General features: G+C 43.8%; 1 protein-coding gene across 1 annotated transcript; it reads left to right on the forward strand.

The window, feature by feature from the left end:
- The first annotated feature begins 36 nt into the window (after positions 1–36).
- Positions 37–11,595, forward strand: NUP42 (nucleoporin 42). Its single transcript, XM_083705374.1, has 7 exons — positions 37–173; positions 4,145–4,334; positions 5,427–5,521; positions 6,603–6,679; positions 7,860–7,946; positions 9,866–9,950; positions 10,080–11,595. Exons 1-7 carry the CDS (start codon positions 62–64, stop codon positions 10,709–10,711), a joined length of 1,278 nt encoding a protein of 425 aa, XP_083561500.1. The 5' UTR covers positions 37–61; the 3' UTR covers positions 10,712–11,595.
- The last annotated feature ends 9,923 nt before the right edge of the window (positions 11,596–21,518 follow it).

The raw sequence follows: 21,518 nt of genomic DNA on the forward strand, positions 1-21,518 counted from the left end.
CGGCGGCTTTTCATATTGCTTTCGAGGAGTTCGCGGGAGCTGCCGCCGGGGAAGCTCCGCCATGGCGCGCAACTCCGGCCAGGTCTGCCACTACTTCTTGCAGGGCCACTGCCGCTTCGGCGACAACTGCTGGAACGAGCACCCGCGCCAACACGCCGGCAGAGCCAACGCGGGTAAGAAAGGGAGGCTGTCCCGCTCCGCCTCTCCGCCGGCGGCTTCTCTCCGTCCCCTCGCGCCGGCCGACCTGCTGCCCTCCAGATGGGCGCCGGCTAGGGCTGCCCCCTCTATACTGGCAACATGCGGGGGGGGGCGGTTGGAGGGGGGCCGAATTTTTTTTCATCTGGTGCTGAAGTGACTTTAGAGTAATCCGTTTCACTCTATGGTATCCAAGGCCGGATTTAGTTTTGATGAGGCCCTAAGGTCCTGAAGGTAATGGGGCCCCTTATATGCCCAGCTGTCCTTTGTCAACAACAAACTGCCGCTGTTTTTTGTGTTGAATGTATGCTGTATGGTAATTTATGGGCCTAATAGGTATCTAAAGCTATTTGCACATAACTAACCTGAATGAATTTTTATTCATAACAAACCTAATAATGCAAACACATTGGCATTTGGCAATAACAAAAGTTCCTTTAGAAACACAAGTTATGAAGACTCATAATCTAGTCACTAGAAACTTGCTATAACATGAAATAATAACAGCAAACCAGTGATATTTTAGGAAGCAGGTGGGGCACATTACTTACGTCATAGGAGACTACACAACATACAATACTGCTGCTGTATGTAGGTTTTATTTTGTTTGTTTTTTATTTTATATTTTGGAAATGTACATCCAGGTTTTTTTCCCTTCAAATTTTTTGGGAGCCCCAAGAGAGTGGGGCCGTAAGTTATAGCTTGTTTAGCTTACACGTAAATCTGGCACTGATGGTATCCTAACAGGATGGGCCCTCTGGAATTTGCCATGTGTGCACACACACAAATTTGTAAATGTGCATGGCTACCCAGAGCTTAGCTATAGGACCTTTCCAACACATGCATGTGGAGAAGATCCCTAACTTGGCAGAGGGGTTGAGAGAAAGAAAGGAGACCTAAAATACAGGACAAAACTGTATCAATACAAGATGTAGTATTTTACATTGAAATATGGGATAATCCTGGACAGGTGGCAACCCTAGCGTTGGCTAGGGCTGATGGGAGCTGTAGTCCAGAACATCAGGAGGGCACTGGGTTGGCAAAGGGTGGCTTGGAAGCGAGGGAAGAGAAGCAGCCAATGCCGCTCACTCTCCCTGGTGTGGCTGACCCAGTGGGCTGAGCTGAGAGTGGTGTTGCCGTGATCATATTGTTTGCGGCTCTCTTGCATTCCCCAGCCACTGCCACCATCCTCCGGGAAAAAACCAGGGCACGTCTAGACCAGCCTTTTCACAACCTTGGGTCCCTGGATGTTCTTGGACTACAACTCCCATCATTCCTAGCCAGCATGGCTAGTGATCAGGGATAATAATAATAATAATAATAATAATAATAATAATTTTTTATTTATACCCCGCCCTCCCCAGCCAAGGCCGGGCTCAGAGCGGCTTACAAGCAATAATAAAAACAAGATGAATGATTACAACTTAAAAACAAAAATAAAATACAACATTAAAATAATGGAACATTAAAATATTAAAATGTAGCCTCATCGCAGGAGGAGAAGGAAAAGAAAGAAAAAAAGAGAGAGAGGGAGGGAGGGAGGGAGGGAGGGAATCAAATTGGCTCCAAGCCAAAGGCCAGGCAACTCTGTCTTACAGGCCCTGCGGAAAGAAATCAGATCCTGCAGGGCCCTGGTCTCATGAGGCAGAGCGTTCCACCAGGCCGGAGCCAGAGTTGAAAAGGCCCTGGCTCTGGTTGAAGCCAATCTAACTTCTTTAGGGCCTGGGACCACTAGGGTGTTATTATTTATGGACCTTGAGGCTCTCCGTGGGACATACCAGGAGAGGCGGTCCCGTAGGTACGAGGGTCCTAGGCCGTGAAGGGCTTTAAAGGTCAAAAGCAGCACCTTAAATCTGACCCTGTACTCCACCGGGAGCCAGTGCAGCTTGAAAAGCACTGGGTGAATATGCTCCCATGGCAGAGACCCCGTGAGGAGCCTTGCTGCAGCATTCTGTACCCGCTGGAGTTTCTGGGACAGCTTCAAGGGCAGCCCCGCATAGAGCGAATTACAGTAGTCAAGCCTGGAGATGACCGTCGCATGGATCACTGTGGCCAGGTCGGGGCGGGAAAGGTAAGGGACCAACTGCTTGATGCGGCGAAGGTGGAAAAATGTCGCCTTGGCTGTTGCTGTAACTTGCGCCTCCATGGAAAGGGAGGCATCAAGGATTACACCCAAACTCTTAACGGAAGGCAATGGCACTAATTGGGCCCCCGCAAGAGAAGGGAGTTGGTCCCTCATCCCCATGCCATCCCGACCTAGCCATAGGACCTCTGTCTTCGAAGGATTTAGTTTCAATCGGCTCCCATGAAACCATCCAGCCACAGCTTCCAAGCATCTGGTCAGTGTGTTCGGGGCCGAGTCAGTGTGGCCATCCATCAGCAGATAGAGCTGAGTGTCATCAGCATATTGGTGACAGCCCAGCCCATAGCTCCGGATAATCTGGGCAAGGGGGCGCATAAAGATGTTAAAAAGCATCGGGGAGAGAATTGTGCCCTGCGGCACTCCACACACCAAGGAGTGGCGCGACGACATTTCCCTCCCTAATGCCACCCTCTGTCCCCGACCAGATATAAAAGAGCACAACCAGTTACGGGCTATGCCCTGTATCCCTATGTCTGCAAGGCGGTGGTCCAGAAGATCATGATCGACCATGTCAAAGGCTGCTGACAAATCTAAAAGGATCAGCAGTCCTGACCCGCCTCGATCCAGTTGTCTACGGAGATCATCTGTTAGGGCAACCAGAGCCGTCTCCGTCCCAAAACCAGGACGGAAACCGGACTGAAATGGATCTAATGCCGATGTTTCCTCCAGAAACCTACCAAGCTGTTCAGCAACCGCTCTCTCAATTACCTTACCCAGGTATGGAAGATTTGAAACTGGGCGGTAATTGGATAGGTCTAAGGGATCTAATGAAGTTTTTTTTAAGAGTGGACACACCACTGCTTCCTTCAATTCCCCTGGGAATGTCCCCGTGTCAAGGGACAAATTGATAATTTCAACCAGGGAGGTCCGCACAACATCTGGACACTCCCTAATCAGCCAAGACGGGCACGGATCAAGGAGGCAGGTGGTGGGCCTACCAACTTGGAGGAATCTATCCACATCAGTAGGGAGTATCCGATCGAAATGGTCCAATACTGGACCTGAAGTCAGTCGAGGGGCCTCCAGTTCAGTCACTGTATCTAAATTGGCAGGGAGGTCACGGCGGAGCAACATGACTTTCTCCGCAAAAAAACTCGCGAATGCCTCACAGCTGTGGGTCGAATTTGTGCTTAAATTTGGTTGTCCTCCTAAGGACGTTACTGACCTAATTATTTTAAAAAGTTGTGCCGGGTGAGAGCTAGCGGATGCAATGGAAGCTGCAAAGTAAGATTTCTTAGCAGCTATCATAGCCATCTCATAGGCTTTCATAAGCGTCCTATAAGATGTTCTTGAGGCTCCGTCACGAGTCCGTCGCCATACTCGCTCTAGCCGTCTGAGATCCCGCTTCATTTTCCGGAGCTCCTCAGTAAACCAAGGGGCCCGGTTTCGACGGGGTCGCAGAGGGTGCTTAGGCGCGATCTCATCAATGGCTGCCAAGAGCCGGTTATTCCAGTCCTCAACAAGGTCATCTAATGAGTCGCCAGGAGGAGCAGGAGGATGATGGGAGTTGTAGTTCAAAAACATGGGGGGGAACACCAGAAGTTGAGAAAGGCTGGTTTAGACTAACAAGACAATCCTAACCTTAGCTAGGTAGCAGTGGGCGTAATGTAGCCTTGCTCTGTGCCAGGTCACCCTGGAGCAGGTGTAGCAATTGGTGCAATGCCTTGCCTCCCCACCCCTCAGGATACTAGATTTTGAGACTTTCTGCAGGCTGTCACAGGTGAAAATTCAACAGGCAGCAGGAGTAGTGAAGCTGGTGTCTCTCATAACTCTTACTTAACACATCTCTTTCTTTCCCAACTGAAGGCTCCGGTCGAAGAGTAGCATGGAGTGGACATAATCAGAGATACAGTAACCCTGTACAGACATCCAGTTTTTCCAAGTCAACCAGCTGGCACAACAGAGATTCTGGCTTTTCACAGAATAGATATGCTGCATTAAACTCCAATGAAAATGTTGGTAATAGTGGCATTGTAGATGAGGAAGATAAACTTCTGTAAGTAGCAATTTCCTATCTCTCAAGTTTTAATAGACTTTAAATAAATTTTATTGAATGGCTAATTAAAAAACAAACCTGAACCCTATGGCTGCAGTCCTGTACACAATTGTTAATATCCCAGTGAGGTAAATAGGAGTTAAGAAGAATTAACTGTGTACAGAATGCCTGCCTGTGTCATTTTCTTCATAGTGGCCTTTGCTCATAAAAGTTCCTAATATTAAGAGCCAGTTTGGGCATAATTAGCTTGAATGAGTGTTGGTCATGCTTATTTCTTATACTATTGGCACTTTGATCCTGTTTAAAGCAAATCCTGCTGTGTCTGAAGTGGTAGACTGTGGCTTAATGATTCTTTAGTTAACATTCATCCAGAGTTTCCTGTTTCAGATGTAATGGGAACTGGTTTCCTTTAAACAAGATCAAACTGCCAAAGCTGGCACTCGAGGAGAGGGCGGAGCATGTGAGTCTGACACTTGGTCCTGTCTTCATAAACTGCATTTGGGAATGAGAAAGGGGAAAGACTAGCCTAAGATTCCTATCCTATTAACAGAGAAGAATTGCTTCTTTTCATATAATTTCAATCTTCTTGATGTAGCTAATTTTTGTCCTGACAGCTATTAAAAAAATGTGACTTGGTACAAATATGTTTCAGATTGGTTTAATATTGGCTCTGACGCAGCTCTTGCTTCTTAGTTGTGTAAAACTAGAGGCTCTAGATGGGGATGTGCATTGCCATCTGCATCAGACTGGATTGGCATCTGTGCCCCCAAATGATGCAGATGTGGATTTCTCACACTGAATCACTTAACAATTTTTTTTTATTCAGTTGTGATTTCCCCTGCTTATTCAAGTACTTCCTGTTTATATTTGATCTTGCACCCACTCTTTCCACTTGTTTTCTTTGAATTTTAGAAACTGAAAAAGAGTATTGTAGCAAGCCACTTATAAAACATACTGTTTCTTCTTATCACAGCAAACCTTTGACTTGGCTCTGTATTTTTTAAAAAACACATTGAATCTAGCTTTAAGTAGGTCTTCACTGCCTATCTTCGGTTTCATTTGGCTTATGACTTTTGAATGTCATTTATTCAGTGAAATTATAATGAAAGACATGGAGAGTTGGGAATCTTCAGGACAATGGATGTTTTCCACCTATTCACCTATGAAAGAAAAGCCGAATATATCAGGTAGAATCTTTCCTAATCCTCTTAATTACCCACACATGCTTAGGTTTATTTCTCACTTGAATACTGTTGTTGGATCCCAAAGAATGAGAAGTGTGCTTATATAAGTGAACAAAAGGTGTCTGTCTTTTATCTTTCTTTTTTTTTAAATGAGGCTTTGGTATGGACTATGCTTCTAAATAGGCCTGGGATGGAATGTATGGACTATGCTTTCTATTCATTCTAGTATTTATTTAACTAGTCCAAAATGGGAGTTTTTGCAAGACCAGAATCTAACTACTTTATCAGGTGGGCAATTTATAATAATGTGATTTGCTAACTTGGCCTCCTTGTATTATTTAACCCAGCTTTATCTGTTGCTGACTGTCATGGCAGCTATAGGGTCCCTGAGAGAAAGAAGAGTTCTGAAACCATTTTTTCCTTTATGGTTTTAGTAGTGTGTAGTTGGGGTATGTACAGTATATGTGTCATTGGCAATAGAGAAGGATTAAAAATCTACCAGTGGGCTGTCTCTTTTGCTGTCTCTGATTCTTCATTGCTAATATTACTGCTCCTGGACAGTGTTTCCTTTCCCCCTTTCCCAGCACTCAGTCAGGCTCGAAAAGTGAGCCCAGCTTTGGGAAGGACGGACGTAGAAGGCACCTGAAAAGGAGAATTGAGAGGCTCAGAAGGGGCTAAACCAGGCATAGGCAAACTTGGCCCTCCAGATGTTTTGGGACTACAACTCCCATCATCCCTAGCTAACAGGACCAGTGGCCAGGGATGATGGGAGTTGTAGTCCCAAAACATCTGGAGGGCCAAGTTTGCCTATGCCTGGGCTAAACACTTACATGTTCTCCCTAGCACACATTTCTTGTTACCTGAATCAATGTAGAGTTGAAACTGCATTTCTTCACACAATGTCTTGAATGGATAAATGATTAACTTGCAAGCTGACATAAGCTCTAAATTAAGAAAGTACAAGGTAGCACAGATCACAGAATATGTTACATACCATGTTTTGAAGTAACTTCTGCGGTCTTTGAAGTATTATAAGAGCAGTATTATCTGTCTTTCCAGGTTTTGACTGTTCCTCTTCCTGCAGGGTTTCCAGACTTCTTGCCAGAAGAGTTGCGTCTTGAATATTATAATAGCAGAGCAAACAACAATGTACAAAATTATGTGAGTCTCTACATATTGATAATAAATAACAAAATGAAAGATTAAAAAAATTAAAAGATTATCCAAAAAGAACTCCTTTAACGAGAATCAAGTCTTTTTGTCTTAAGACAGTCTTTAAAATAATCTCCCCCCCCCCATTTTTTTTTCATAATTCCAGTAGCATCTTAAAGACCAACTAAGTATAAGCTTTCTAGATATGAGCTTTTGTGTGTATACACACTTCATCAGATACTCTGAAGCAGAGGTTGCTCCAACCTTATAACTGTTGATGACTGTTAATGATGGCAGTTGGTTCCACAGGGAAGGGGAAGGGATATTTAAAGGGATAGAGGACCAAAATTAGCTTTAGTATGCATAATGGGACATGAATCCAATATCTCTATTCAGACCAGGTCTCTCCATAGTTTTTAGTTTGGTAATGAGTTGTAACTCAGCAACTTCTTTTTCAAGTGTATTTCTAAAATTCTTTTGCAATAAGACAGCTACTTTAAGATCTTGCATAGAATGTCCTGGGAGATTGAAGTGTTGTCCTATTGGTTTCTCTGTTTTATGATTCCTGATGTCAGATTTATGTCCATTTATCCTTTGGTGTAAGGTTTGTCCTATATAGAAAGCTGAAGGGCACTGTTGGCATTTGATAGCATATTTAATGTTGGAAGACAAACAGTTAAATAGGCCTGGGATGGTATGTATGTTTGATGTTATTGGGGCCAATAATGATGTTCTCCGGGTGTATGTGACAGCAAAGTTGGCATCTAGATTTATTGCAGGCTCTTGTGCCACTGTCCATGTTAAGTCGGGTTGTTGTATTATCGTGTGCAAGGACTTGTTTAAGATTGGGTGGCTTTCTGTAGGCGATGAAAGATTTTCCTCTCGGAGCTTGGGAAAGAGAGCTGTCATTATCTAAGAAAGGTTGTAAATCTCTGATGATGCGTTGAACTGTTTTAACTTGAGAGCTGTACATGATTACTAGTGGTGTAATATTGTTTGGTGTAAATGGCTGTGATTTGGAATCAAGACCACCGCCCCCAAAATAGATACATTTGAATTGTGGGGTAGTAATGACATTCTTCTGGTTCTGAATGTGCCAACACATTTTAATCACAGCTGCTCAGAAATTCTATTCCTTCTTGGTTTGATTGGCAGGGTCCTAACACAGTCTAATCTCCCTTTTTTCCAGATCAATTCAGTCCAGCAGTTAGCAAGCCAGTGGAGAAGTCGGTTGCTTGAGCTGAAGAATATAAATGCGTCTACTAAAGCGGCATTGGTGAGTGTAATAGAGAAAATGAAAAGGTCTTCATTTAAAGTTTTAAATTTATTTTGCAAGGTTTGTAAATCTTTCAGTCATGTTTCGCAAAGCAGTTCACAATAATAAAATCAGATTTGTTGACAGAAAATACTGTCTCTACAATAAACATCCAGAGTAAGGGGTATTATTCATTGGCATTGTTCAGCTTCTAGCTCTGCTTCCTTGAAAGATGGTGGTGGCCAAGGGGGTTCAAGAAGGCAGAAAAATAGGTTACTAAGAGGGCAGGTGTTCTTTAGTGTGTGTGTGTGTTTGTTTGTGTTTTTTGGCGAACTGATGCTTTGCTCTCAGAAGTAGCAGCAGCCGGAGTCCATCCATGGAGGAGGTACCTCTTACATGGCAGCTGGAATTCCTCCTCCTCTCGAGGAAGCCGGCCTTTTTGCACCTTGGACTGGCAGAGGGAAGCCTGTTCCACCCTGACCCCTGCTGGCTGACCAACTGAGAACTCATCTGGGCTCCATTTACCACAGGAGTGGGGGATATATCAAGACCTGGGCTGACCAGGGTGGGGGTGCCCCTTTGGGGGGAGCTGCTTCAGAGGGAATCAAGGGCAAGGAGCAGGCATGTGGTTTGTGGGAACCTCTGGATCCTCTGCTGTTGTTTGAGGCTCGGGTGGCCTCAGCAGCACAGAGTGCCTTCCATCAGCTTCGGCTGACAGCCCCGCTGCGCCCCTATCTGGACACGAGTAGCCTAACCTCTGCTGTCGATGCTCTGGTAACCTCCAGATTAGATTACTGCAGTGTGTTATATATAAATACGGCTGCCTCTGATGACAGTACAGAAACTTCAGCAGTTGCAGAATTCAGAGGCCAGGTTGCTCACTGACGCAAGATGGTTTAAGCTAGGCATAGGCAACCTTCGGCCCTCCAGATGTTTTGGACTACAATTCCCATCCCTGACCACTGGTCCTGTTATCTAGGGATCATGGGAGTTGTAGGCCAAAACATCTGGAGGGCCAAAGGTTGCCTATGCCTGGTTTAAGCATATTACATAGATCCTGGCCTGACTGTGCTGGCTGCCAATCAGTTTCCAGGCCCAGTTCAAAGTGCTGGATTTGACTGATAAAGCCTTAAATGGCTCAGGACCACAATACCTCAAGGACCATGTCTCCCTGCATGAATGGACCCAGACACTGTGATCATCCTCTGAGGCCTTTGTGTGCCTCCCGCCACAAGAGGTCTGGAGGGTAGCAATACAAAAATGGGCCTTTTCTGCGGTGGCTCCCCACTTGTGGAATGCTCTCCCCAAGGAGGTTTGCCTGGCCTCTTCATTACATTTCTTTAGGCACCAGGCAAAAACCTTTCTCTGTAACCAGGCTTTTGGCTGATTAAACAATCTGTGGCCTTTTAAATGTGTTTGTGGGAGGGGGATTAATCTGTGGCCTTTTAAATGTGTTTGTGGGAGGGGGATTATTGGTTTGGGGTTTTTTGTGATGCATTTTTGTTCTCATTTTGTATTTTTCTGTTGTGAACCACCCTGTGATCTTCGGATGAAGGGTGGCATTCAAAATAAGCAAATAAATAGAGCCATCTCCCCAGTTCAACAGGTATTCTGCTGATGATTATCCAAATAGAAATCTATTCATTTACCTGTAGCCTTCCAGGTGTTGCTGGACTTCAGCTCCTCTCAGCATCAACTAATATGGCCAGGAGTTGGGGATGGTGGGAGGAGTTGTCCAGCAACATCTGGAGGACCTTAGATTCCCCATCGCTGCTGCAGATCCACACCACAAATAAAGTGAAATCATAGTGATGGTAATGTAAGTTGGCTTATTCTATATAAAATATTTGTTCACTTCTAACTATGCATTTTATATTGAACTGGAAGCAATAGTACCTTTTTTCTTTGTAACAAGTAGAACTACTTCTCATTGTTTTAAGATATCTGAATTTAAGAACACGGCTAGTCAGCCACCACCTGCATTTGGGTTTGGAGGACAGCAGGCATCGGCTTTTGGATCATCAGGTAGGGATTTGTTTTGGCTGGTGGTGGGTTGAGGTTTGCATATTCTTAGTTCCGATAGTCCTGGGATTATTATCGTTTCTTTGACCTTACTATTGCAAACTATTGCTTTTCTTTGTGTGACAATTGCAGCCTTTCCTGTGGATAATAAATCTGCTCAAGCCTTCTCCTTCAAACCAGCTTCTGAACTTGGCAGCATCTCCTCTGGAAGCACACCTGCGTTTGGGAGCCTCACAAGCAGCCAGGGCACCCCGTCTTCCACCACTGCGCCTCATGCCGTCAGCTTTGGAGATCAACCTGCTTCATCGGCATCTTCCTTTTCATTTAAAATGGCTACAACCACTCCAGGTGGGTTTGGAGCTTCTGGTTTTTCAGGGTTTGGCAAACCTTTTCCAGCAAGTTCCCCGGAGACTGCGCCTGCGTCGGTGTTTGGGACAGCGGCCATTACCCCTGCTTTGAATCCCGGATTTGGCAAATCTTTTCCTGCCAGCTCCTCAGACTCCACATCTGCTTCGGTGTTTGGAACAGCTGCTGCTTCCGCTTCTTTTAATTCGGGGAACACACTGTTTGGGCAGCCGGCAAGTCTCTTTGGGGGTAATGCAACATTGCCCCCTTCCACAACCCCTCCCAGCACCACCTCTGCAAAGTTATTTACCCCAGAGTCGGAACTGTCTGCTGAAGAACTGGAGCAATTTAAGGCGAAGAAATTCACACTCGGAAAAATTCCTTCCAAGCCACCACCAGCAGCACTTCTAAATCTGTAACGTGGCCTGAGGTTGTTCTTACTATCTTTTCCGGTGTGTGTGTGTGTGTGTGAATATCAGAGACACTTTGATTTAATCCTTCGGAAGTTAAATTCATCTATGGTGCACCATATTGTTTCAGAGAAGTTACATTTGTTTCTAGAAATGTGTGATCCATTTGACTTGTTGGCTCCAGAATGAATATTTAACTTGAGAGTATTGCATAGCAAAATGTAGCTTTGCAATGAACTTGAAAATGTAGGAAACCCAAGCTGTTCTTTTCTTTGGTAGAGTTGGCTTCCATACTTTATGGCAATGAAATGTTGTGCTAATAATCTAAATCATATCTTTTGGACACACCAGCTATTCCCCAGCTATACCAAAGTTATAGAACCCACAACCCCTCCCTGCCCTTTTGTTGCTATAATCTGGCCTCAACAGCTTCAGTACCACACTAGTCCTCAGCCTTAGCTTTTCTAGCAATAATTGGTTGATTTAAATGAGCACATCTATCTGCTGTGATTTGGTGCTGGGATCAGTTGTTACCACAGTGCTCTGCCTTACTGTAATTCTGAGTATATCCTCTTAGCACCTAGTTTACTAAAGCCTTCCTCTGTGTGTGACTGTTTTAGCACAACATAGAAAGCAAACAATAGTATAAACTAGCTATCCTTCCTGATAGCAGTTGGGCTTACCCTCATTTTCTGTGAGGTATAAGGACTTCAGTTTCATGCAAATCCTTTACTTTTATTTTATTTTATTTTATGCGTACTGCAAGTGTGTGCCTTTGTTTGGTCATTCTGATGCCCCAGACAACAAAAACCACTTTCTCATCAGGTAAATTTTGGTACAGAAATCAGTACTGAATTTGATTATGACACTGAATTATTTTTGTTTCAATTTTACTTGTGGTTAATGATGGTTTTAATTTTAATGTCTGCCGCCCTGGGACTTTTTTGGTGAAGGATGGATTACAAATATCTAAAACAACTAAATGAATTGCTAGTCATTGACAATAGTAAAGATTAAGCCCCACGCCATCTCCTGTCTGTGCACACAACCACTTTTGCACTTAGAACTTCATGCGAGAGACTCGTCGTCAAGCAGATCAGTTTGAACTTCGGATCCCTGCTTCGCTTCGCACATGGTGCCCCACCTCTTACCTTTTCATCCAGCGTCAATAGCTGAGCTGTGTGCAAAAGCTGCCAAAATCGTGGGCATAACCAGCCACCCTCCTTTGCCTGCCCATGTGAATGTAAATAATGCGTAGTTGCAAAGGGTCAGTAACTTTCGCATGAAGGGAAAACATTATGTAAACCGATGATTTTTTAAAAAGAGAGTGAGAGCAGGTCTTTTATTTCCGTGCATTCATTTTGTACTGAAAATGAAAATTTAATTGATAGCTATCCAGCTGGTTTAGAGACCTTTTAATAGAAATGCATGACCCCATAGTAAAGGTAAATACGTAAAGGACCCCTGGACGGTTAAGTCCTGAGGCGACTATGGGGTTGCAGCGCTCATCTCGCTTTCAGGCCGAGAGAGCTGGTGTTTGTCCACAGATAGCTTTCCAGGTCATGTGGCCAACATGACTAAACCACTTCTGGCACAACGGGACACCGTGACAGAAGCCAGAGTGCATGGAAATGCCGTTTACCTTCCCGTCGCAGTGGTGGCTATTTATCTACTTGCATTGGCATGCTTTTGAACTGCTAGGTTGGCAGGCGCTGGGACAGAGCAACAAGAGCTCATCCTGTCACAGGGATTTGAACCGCCAACCTTCCAATTGGCAAGCCCAAGAGGCTCAGTGGTTCAGACCACAGTGCCACCCGCGTCCCATAATGACCCCATAGTATGCCACCCTGAATACTATGCTTTCAACTACTACGGGTGGGGGGAGTGGGAAGGAATGAAGTGAAAAATAGTTATGTGTCCTCACGTCTCAGACTAGTTTCATGTGATTATGATCACTACTTTCTTTGAATTATAGAATGTGAGAGTCATTGATTTTTCACTAATGTAAGTCAAATTTAGAATGGTTTGATGTTTAGCAGGCACACTGCTTCTGTCCTGAACATCTAAGGCAGGCAGGGCTAGGGAAGCCACAGAGCTCTCCCCATGTTGCTGGGCTCCAGCTCCCATCATTCTCAGCTGGCATGTCCAATGGTCAGAAATGATGGAAGCTGGAATTCAGCAACGTCCAAGGGGCCGAAGGTTCTCCTGCTCTGATAGGTACGTGTGTGTAGAAATTTGTCTGCTGTACAAAAGTAACATAAGCATTTCCTGCTCTGTCCACACTGGCCTCTGGTTCCTGGAAGGTTGCCCAGAAAAGAATGCAGCTCATGGTTCCCTAGGCTGCCTTGAGAGCATGCCTATATCTTCTTTTGTTGAAGGAGTCCACCCTTCCTTGCCAACTCCACATAGCCTTAAGCAAACTGGCCTTTTTGTCTGAAGGCATGTTTACAGAAAAGCTTTGGAAATCCCCAAAGACCGATACTGTAATTAATTAATCTCTTTATCCTTTGCAGATCTACTTAGCTGCTGTTCCCTCTTGAAATAAAAGCACAGGGCAATTTATAAACTCAGGCCATTAATTTAGATATCAATACCCCCTCTCAATGTTGATATCCAAAACGCTACAAGGAATGCTTTACTACAGACATGAGGAGTCTAATTGCCCTTTTCCCTTCGGTCATAAAGTAATTGTCAATAAAAGCAATTAGGTTTGCCTTCCACAGTGCATTCTCCCTTGTATTCCCGCTGTGTGCAATAGATACTTCTAGTGCTCTATTGCTTTTCAAAATAACTGTGGAGCAGAAAGCTTATCTGCTTCTTAGAGTCCAGCAACCAGATCTATGACTTTGCCAAAGCAATGCTTACACTTGGGGGTGGGGTGCTTGTGGTGGCAGCTGATTCCGTAAGTGCATTAAGCGCTGTTGTAGCATGTCGGCAGTGCCATGCTAGTAAGCTTACAGATGGGGTAAATGCAAGGCCATTGATGCTGCTGAGCTCAGGTCCTGCTTTCAGGCTCCCCGTAGGCAACTGGTTGGCTGCTGTGAGAACAGGATACTGGACTAGGTAGGCCATTGGCCTCATCCAGCATATGTCCTTTGACAGGCCAGGCCCGTCTGTATGATAAAAAATAGTTCTTTCCAGAAGGTTTGGCAATAAAATCCAACAATGGCATTGCCAGGACCACTTTAGTTCCATGTGGTCAGGCTGCCCAAGGCATTTATTAATCTGGGCTAATTAGCATTCCCAAGCCTTGACTCACATGTCACAAGGATTCTCTTACCTGCTACTGTTACTTCCTTCCATTCTTCAGACTTTATTAAAAGGCAATCCAGAATGAAATTGGTCAGTGAATGTGAACAATGAATGGACCTGTCTCATTCATCACCATCACCCGCCTCCAGGAACATAGCCTGGTCCTTTTTGAGTAAGCCCAGCCGTACTAGCAGAATGTTACAAACCCAGATAGATTAAAATATTAGCAGCTGTGCTGGCCTCACTGAGTAATAAATGTCAAGGAAGAGAGGTGCTCTTTAGTGCTAAATTGGAGTAGAAGTCAATCCAGAGAAAACCCGATTGACTCTTGCTCCAATTCTGCGCTAAACAGCAGCTTTCATCAGGGGAAAGTGGCAGGACCAGTGGAACAGTGGAGGAGCCCTCCATGTAAGACAGCTTCCTATGTTCAGGTGCTAATCACAAAATTACCAGAAAGTGTATATCTAGTGTGATATCACATGTACAGGTTATGCTCCCACGTCACAGTGCAGTTGGCTGATTCTGAAGAGTGCTGGTTGATCATGCAGAGGTTCCTCAACTAAGGAATGGGAACCCTCATCAATCAGCGTACTTGCCCAGCCCCATGTTGGAAACTTGTGCAATGAACTACTCCCCTTCAGACTCTGCTGACTGGAAGGAAGATAAGCAAACCAGAGGCAACGTCAGCAAGGAAGAAGAAAATCTGGGCCGGGGACTTAGGGGCAGGGCTGTGGGCTTCAACAGGTAGCCCAGTTAGGCCTCTCACATCAGCCCCAAACTTAGAAATATGCCATATTCAATTTCCAGCTTTCATACAGTGGTACCTCGGGTTAAGAACTTAATTCGTTCTGGAGGTCCGTTCTTAACCTGAAACTGTTCTTAACCTGAAGCACCACTTTAGCTAATGGGGCCTCCCACTGCCGCTGTGCTGCCAGAGCATGATTTCTGTTCTCATCCTGAAGCAAAGTTCTTAACTCAAGGTACTATTTCTGGGTTAGCGGTGTCTGTAACCTGAAGCTTATGTAACCCGAAGCATATGTAACCCGAGGTACCACTGTATTTCCAAATTGCTCTTACCAGTATATTGCATGCAAACTGCCACATCCCAGTTACACAAGCTGATTGGTGGTGAAAGGGTGGGAAGAAAACAAACCAACTTCAGAGGTGTTGATCCTACAACTGCGATTACTTTGGAGCAGGGATGGAGAACCTATGACCTGCCGGATGATGTTGGACTGGGGCTGATGGGAACTGGAATTGGAATTCATCACCATCTGGGTGGCTGCATGTTCCCCATTCTTGCTCTACAGCGAACTTTTTAAAAAGGGTTGCTCGAGAAGATTTAGTGTCTGTGCTCTTGTTGCTTTGTGTACTCAGTGCTTTCCTGTCAGCCTTTTAGCCACATCCCTGCAAAACCTCTTGCTTTATTCTTGCAGATCACATGAAATGTGGTTCCAGCATATGCTCTGTCATGTGCTCAAGGTAATTAGATTGCTTCTGATTATGCAGAATGGGTCTGATGCTCCGGACATGTGCCCTTTTTCCATTCTTGCTTTATTTAGTCTTGGGAGTGTAGATGTAGCATCTACACTATACAAAACGGTCAAAGGAGGCGCTTGCCTTATACAGTAAAACCAATGCAATTTGAACCATGCCTGTGCCTTAACAAAGGTGTAAGGGTAAGCATGCCGCAGTAATCTTAGAAAATTCCAGTGTAGAATGTAAGAGCCCTGTTGGTCTATCATGTTTCCCAGGGTGGCCAACAAGATGCAACAGTCTTGGTCCCCAGCAACAGCAGACCCTCCAAGTTCCCTATTTTCCAGGGACAGTTCTGGATTTACAGAAGCCGTCCCGGTTTCTGATTTGATTATGGAGTGTTGGAGGGTATGGAGTTATGCGACCCCCAAGCCAAGGCAGCCTTGTATGAGAAAACTTTTTTAAATGTTTAATGTTTTATTATGTTTTTATATGGAAGCTGTCCAGCATGGCTGGGGCAACCCAGTCAGTTGTGAGGGATATAAATAAAATAAATTATTATTATTACTACTACTATTATTATTATTATTATTATTATTATTATTATTATTATTAATTACTGAATAGGACATGCATATTTTCATCAGAGAAATGTTGGAGGGTATGCAACAGGTATCTAGAGGCATGTTGCCTCTGATCTTGGAAACAGTAAATAAATCATTACCATAAACCCTTCATTTAAGATAGTTGCCAGGTATAACTGAAGGCCAGGCCCACCTCCCAGTTGTCCAAACTCTGCATGGTGCCCCCCCCCCAATATGCTCTGACCTGGGCTCCCCTCAATTCCTACCACAGTTCACATTATTTGTGCTGACTACTCTGGGAGTTCATTTCAGCTCTATTACTTCATGTAGATTGGATACTGACATGAGGAAGCCCAATGCAGCATGATCAATAAAAGGCATAATTCATTTGAGGCCAGGGTGTTATAATATGTAGTTCTCAAAAGCTGCATGGCCTAGACCCCTAGAGCATATAATCTGGATAAAGAAGATCAAATTGTCCTATTTTCAAAGCCACAGTACGTACACTTTAAAACGCCTGCTGTCAAGTGCCCTCAGATGCATGACATGGGCTGAAACGTCTCCAGAAAATTGCACGAGGGACCTTGATCTACTGTCGTGTCTGCTGACAGTACTTCCTCTAATTTTTCAAGATAGCAACTCTTGCAACTTTCTCCACACAAGAAAGAATGCCCATGGAATCAACAATTTTCTCGTCTACTGGGAAATGTCAAATCCTGCCTCCTTAAAAAAAGAAAAGAAGCAGGGGCTAAATAAAAATGTCCAATGCATATCCCCCCCCCCCATTTCAAGTCCTCTGTCTGTCTATGTTTACAACCTTTTGCTCAATCCACAGTTGTGTGTGTCCAGTGCGCTTGATCTGGTCCCTGCGATAACAGCATTTGCCCCTTTCATGAAAGTGAGTGAGAACGCCGTTGCACACAGAGGAGCTTCATGTGCTCCTGCACCCCTAGGGAGCATTTGGATTCAGGCACTGATGTGGCATCTTTTTTTTGCGCAAGCTGTTTTACAACCTGGAAATATGTTTTTTTCCACTGCACATGACATTTTCTTCCAGATGAGCTTCAGATTTGGAAAAAATCCCAATGACCTTACCTTAATGGTTTAATAAAAACCTTGAAAATTGTTCTGCCTTTTTTTAAAGGCAGGAGAGGGGAATCTGTGGTCCTTCAGATATCTTTGGACTACATCTTGCAACATCCCTGAGGTAAAATGGGAATGTACCTTCCTCTGCCCCCCCCCCCACTACGGAAGTGACGGTGCAGGAGGGGTTGGGAGAGATGCTTCACCTGACCTCATGGGTGGGCAGGGTCTGGCTGGGGCTGATGGGACTTGGAGTCCAACAACATCTGGAAGGGCCCTGATTCCCCTTCCCTGTTTTCACCCCTTTGAGCTGTACATCTACAGCACAAGCATATAACATGTCTACTCGTCTTGTTGAATTCACTGGGACTAACTTCCAGGTAAGTGGATATAGAATTTGAATCAGTGAAGAGTTGGAAGGGACCAACCACAAGTACAGGGATCTTTTGCCCAACATGGAGTTCGAACCCGTGACCCTGACTCTCAAATTGATGGCTTAATTACGGTACTTGTATTGAAAGTACGGAGTGTTTTGTTTTGTTTTAAAAGCACCCCCTCTTCCTTTTTGTATTGCAAAAATAATCATTAAAATGATTGACGTTTTAAACCCCGAATTCATGCAGGAAAAGCCAACTGAGAATATTAAATCACAGTATGTCAGCATTGCTATAGGCAGCCATTCCATTGGACTGATGTACTGTTTAATTCCAGCTACTCTGTAAAGACTGTAACTTTAGCCTCATGTCCAAGTTTGCCGTTTTCCTCCTTCCTCCAAATCCCTTTTTCCTTTCATGTCATGTCTTTTAGATTGAAAGCCTGAGGGCAGGCCCTGTCTTACTGCTGATTTTTGAAACCCACTCTGGGAGCCCTCCCCTCCCCTTTCTGATGAATAGGAGGCTAAAAATGTTTTAACTACTTAAAAACAAATTACCGGTACTGCCAGATATAAGCACTTGCTTTATTTATTTATCTCTTTCTCTGCTAGCCAATCAAAGTCTTTCTAGACTTGCTTACTGTAATTCTGCAACATTTAGCTGATTAATAGTGGGATTAAGCAATTCAAAATGTTTTGATTGATTACTCAGGGAGATTGTTTAAGGCTCATTGGTTTCCTTTCTTTTTAAGATTTCCCTCAAGACAGCCGTTCTAGAGTGACAGACTAAGAAGGCGTAGGTTTATTTGAAGCAATGTGACAAGAAAACATCCTTTGTTCTTAGGGATGCCCTGTGTGTACTGAAACCTCAACTGTCACCTAGTGGCAGCCATTCTTTCAGACTAGCTGAACTGTTGCCTTCCAGCTAGCCTGGAAAAACTTGTTACATTTTCAGCTGGTGGATGAACTTGTTCTTTTCCTCTTCCCTCTGCACCTTGTTTTCCTTTTGTGCTGTGCTTTTTAGATTGAAAGCCCGACGGCAGGGCCTGCCTTATTTACAATATTTGAAAGTGGTGAGGCACTGGTAATAGGCAAATGTCTCTATGAATGTAATGAAGAAACAAGAATTTCAGGATCTTCATGGAAATATGAGATGATATTCAGCATTATGGGCAAAAAAAAGCACATATTATTAGAAGGAAAAGCCATCTCTAGTATTTTATTTTGTATTCCCTAACATAAGGCATCAGAGCAAAATAACTTAAGCCAATAAACAAATGTGCCCTTAACTCTCAGCTAATGCCAACTCATTGAGGTTAGAAATTTCTGATAAATCAGTTAGTTTTTATTAGTAGTACAGTGGTATCTCTGGTTACAAACTTAATTCGTTCTGGGGGTCTGTTCTTAACCTGAAACTGTTCTTAACCTGAGGTACCACTTTAGCTAATGGGGCCTCCTGCTGCTGCCGGGCCGATGGCGTGCAATTTATTTTATCATCCTGAGGTAAAGTTCTTAACCCGAGGTACTACTTCCGGGTTAGTGGAGCCTGTAAACCGAAGTGTTTGTAACCTGAGGTACCTCTGTAATAATACATAAATTATTATACCCCATACACCTGGCTGGGTTTCCACAGCCACTCTGGGTGGCTTACAGCAATACAGAACAGGAATCAACTATGAATATTCAAACCACAGCCCTAATTTAAAGCACAGAAGATTTGAGTCCATCTAAGATGGTCAAATAGATGCCATCATGATGGAGTGGCGTGAAACAAGTGAGATGTTATTGTGACACCACAGTGGTGCTTTTACAGTCATTTTGTAAAAGTGAATGAATGATAGTCTTTGTGTCAGTTGCAATAACTAGAAGCAGCGTAACCAAGCTCATTACACATATTGCCGCCATGTAATTAGCAATTTCATATCACATTTGATGTTCAAGATTAGAAAACTGCTAAGTCACTTAGTTTGCTATTCTTTGGTTTACAAATGAATAGAGAGAACAGGAATGATATTGTGAGTGTATTGTTTAATATCACACAGAAAAAAACAGACATTTTTGTTCTTGTCCCATTGGCCATTATGTGAGGCAGTGAGGCAGCTACCTCAGGTGGCAGGTGCTTGGGGGGCAGGAACCGACAGCAACGTGTTAAAGGACAGATCAGTGTGTGGCTTGGGACCTACCCAGCACCCTCTGAGCTTAAATGTGATGGAGGATCCAGAGTCATCACCAGTGTTGAAGATTCAACTGTTAATCTGCTTGGTTTAAGTATGAGGGCATAACTTCCTCAATCAAATTAGAGCTCTCCAAAGCGGTTCTGAAGTAAATAAAAATATATTGGGCGAGCTGATCATGAACCACCTCCCTCACATTTATTTTGGAAGGGCTTGCGCTAGAACCCAGTCTTTTGTTTTTAACAATTTTTTTTCTTTGGAGCAGTCAATCTCCACGTCACAGCCCAAACTGCTTTTGAAATGTCTGTCACTTTTGAAAGCGACTTGCCATGAGGCGTGTGGGGTGCTGTGCTTTGATTAAATTTCCTGTGAGCGCACGGAATTCATTTTATTGTTCTTTGGGTCTTTGCCATTAATTTGTTCTCATCATTAATTTTTCATTTTGCTTAACACGAAACACAGGTAGGAATGGCAGAAAGGGTGAGGGACAAGGAGCTAAAGGGAAGTTACATAAACCTACAAACACTTTCCAGTTCACAAAGTTGCTTGAGCTATATCATATGACAACATGCAGACTTCTGCGGCAACAATCTAACACAGTCACTACTCTGGAATTTATCACATGACAAGTCTTCAAAGTATATAGATATAAATCTTTGTGTGTAACCAGACAAACAATGAGTTATGCATGGACATTTTTGTTGTCTGAGCTGCTTCTGAGTACTATGTTGATATGAAGTTTGCTTACAGGTCTCTGGGAGAAGTGGAGCTGTAGCCTCTAACTTCCTATAAGAACAGACTGGTGTGTTTTCCAGTCATAACATTTGGTGGGGCAGGACTGAACCCCTAGCAGTCATATGGAGGCCATTTTAAATCTTGAATAAAGGTTTCTTAATGTGGAGTCAACTACGTGTAGGAGTTGGTCACAGTGAGCATCCAGATTTACCAGCCATACAGAGTGTGTGATACCGCACTACCTTTTCAAAAATAGCTCCAACCCTATTTCCACACCCAAATAATCCTGATTAGTTTATGAAGACTTTCCTGTACCTTTAAAAGCTGCATAGAAGGTAGACAAGTTTGCCACCCCTGAATTCTGCATCACTGTGATAAAAGTGATGACACTGTGTCACAACTTTTACTGACACGCAACAGGGGCTTGCTTAGACTCATGAGCTAACAGACAAACATGGATACGGCAAAGTGGCTCTGGCCCACAATTTAATGCTTTGATTTAGAACTTGGTCAATATAAAAGTTTCCCCCCAAATGCTTACAGCATCTTTTTTATCATTTATAACAACTCTCACACATTACGTAATTCAACACAAGAGCTGTCCTGGGCTCACAAGCCACAGTACTGAAGCAATAAAGATCATTGAAGTGGGATAGCTCAGTCAGCTGAGCATGAGACTCTTAATTTCAGGGTTGTGGGTTTGAGCCCCACATTGGGCTGCCCAGATGACAAGATCCCTTTCTTGGAGTTCCATTCAGCTTCTGGAACACGGCTAATTCAGTCAGTTTGGAGTCCATTAAACAATAATATTTTGCTCCATAATATCGCCTCAAAGGCTTTACTCAAGAATGAATCTACAATAGGGCATTCCCACCACATGTGATAATATGTGACCCCAGTGGTGGGTTTCTTTTGCCATCTTCATGGTGGCTCTCTGGTATTAAACAAGGCTGTGTAGCACCTAAGTATCCTTTTGTGCGTTCCCTAAGGGCTCCTCTCATATTATGTAAAGATCTGTACATCTTGTCACATGGAAGGAAAATAAATTTGTTGGAGAAAATGAGAAATACTATATTTTGACATTAGACCTCTTGGTGGAGTTTTTCTATAATGCCTTGGTCATTCCTGAAGTATATTAG

This window comes from Podarcis gaigeae (assembly GCF_964106915.1).
Source record: "Podarcis gaigeae genome assembly, chromosome: 12".
Taxonomy (NCBI): domain Eukaryota; kingdom Metazoa; phylum Chordata; class Lepidosauria; order Squamata; family Lacertidae; genus Podarcis; species Podarcis gaigeae.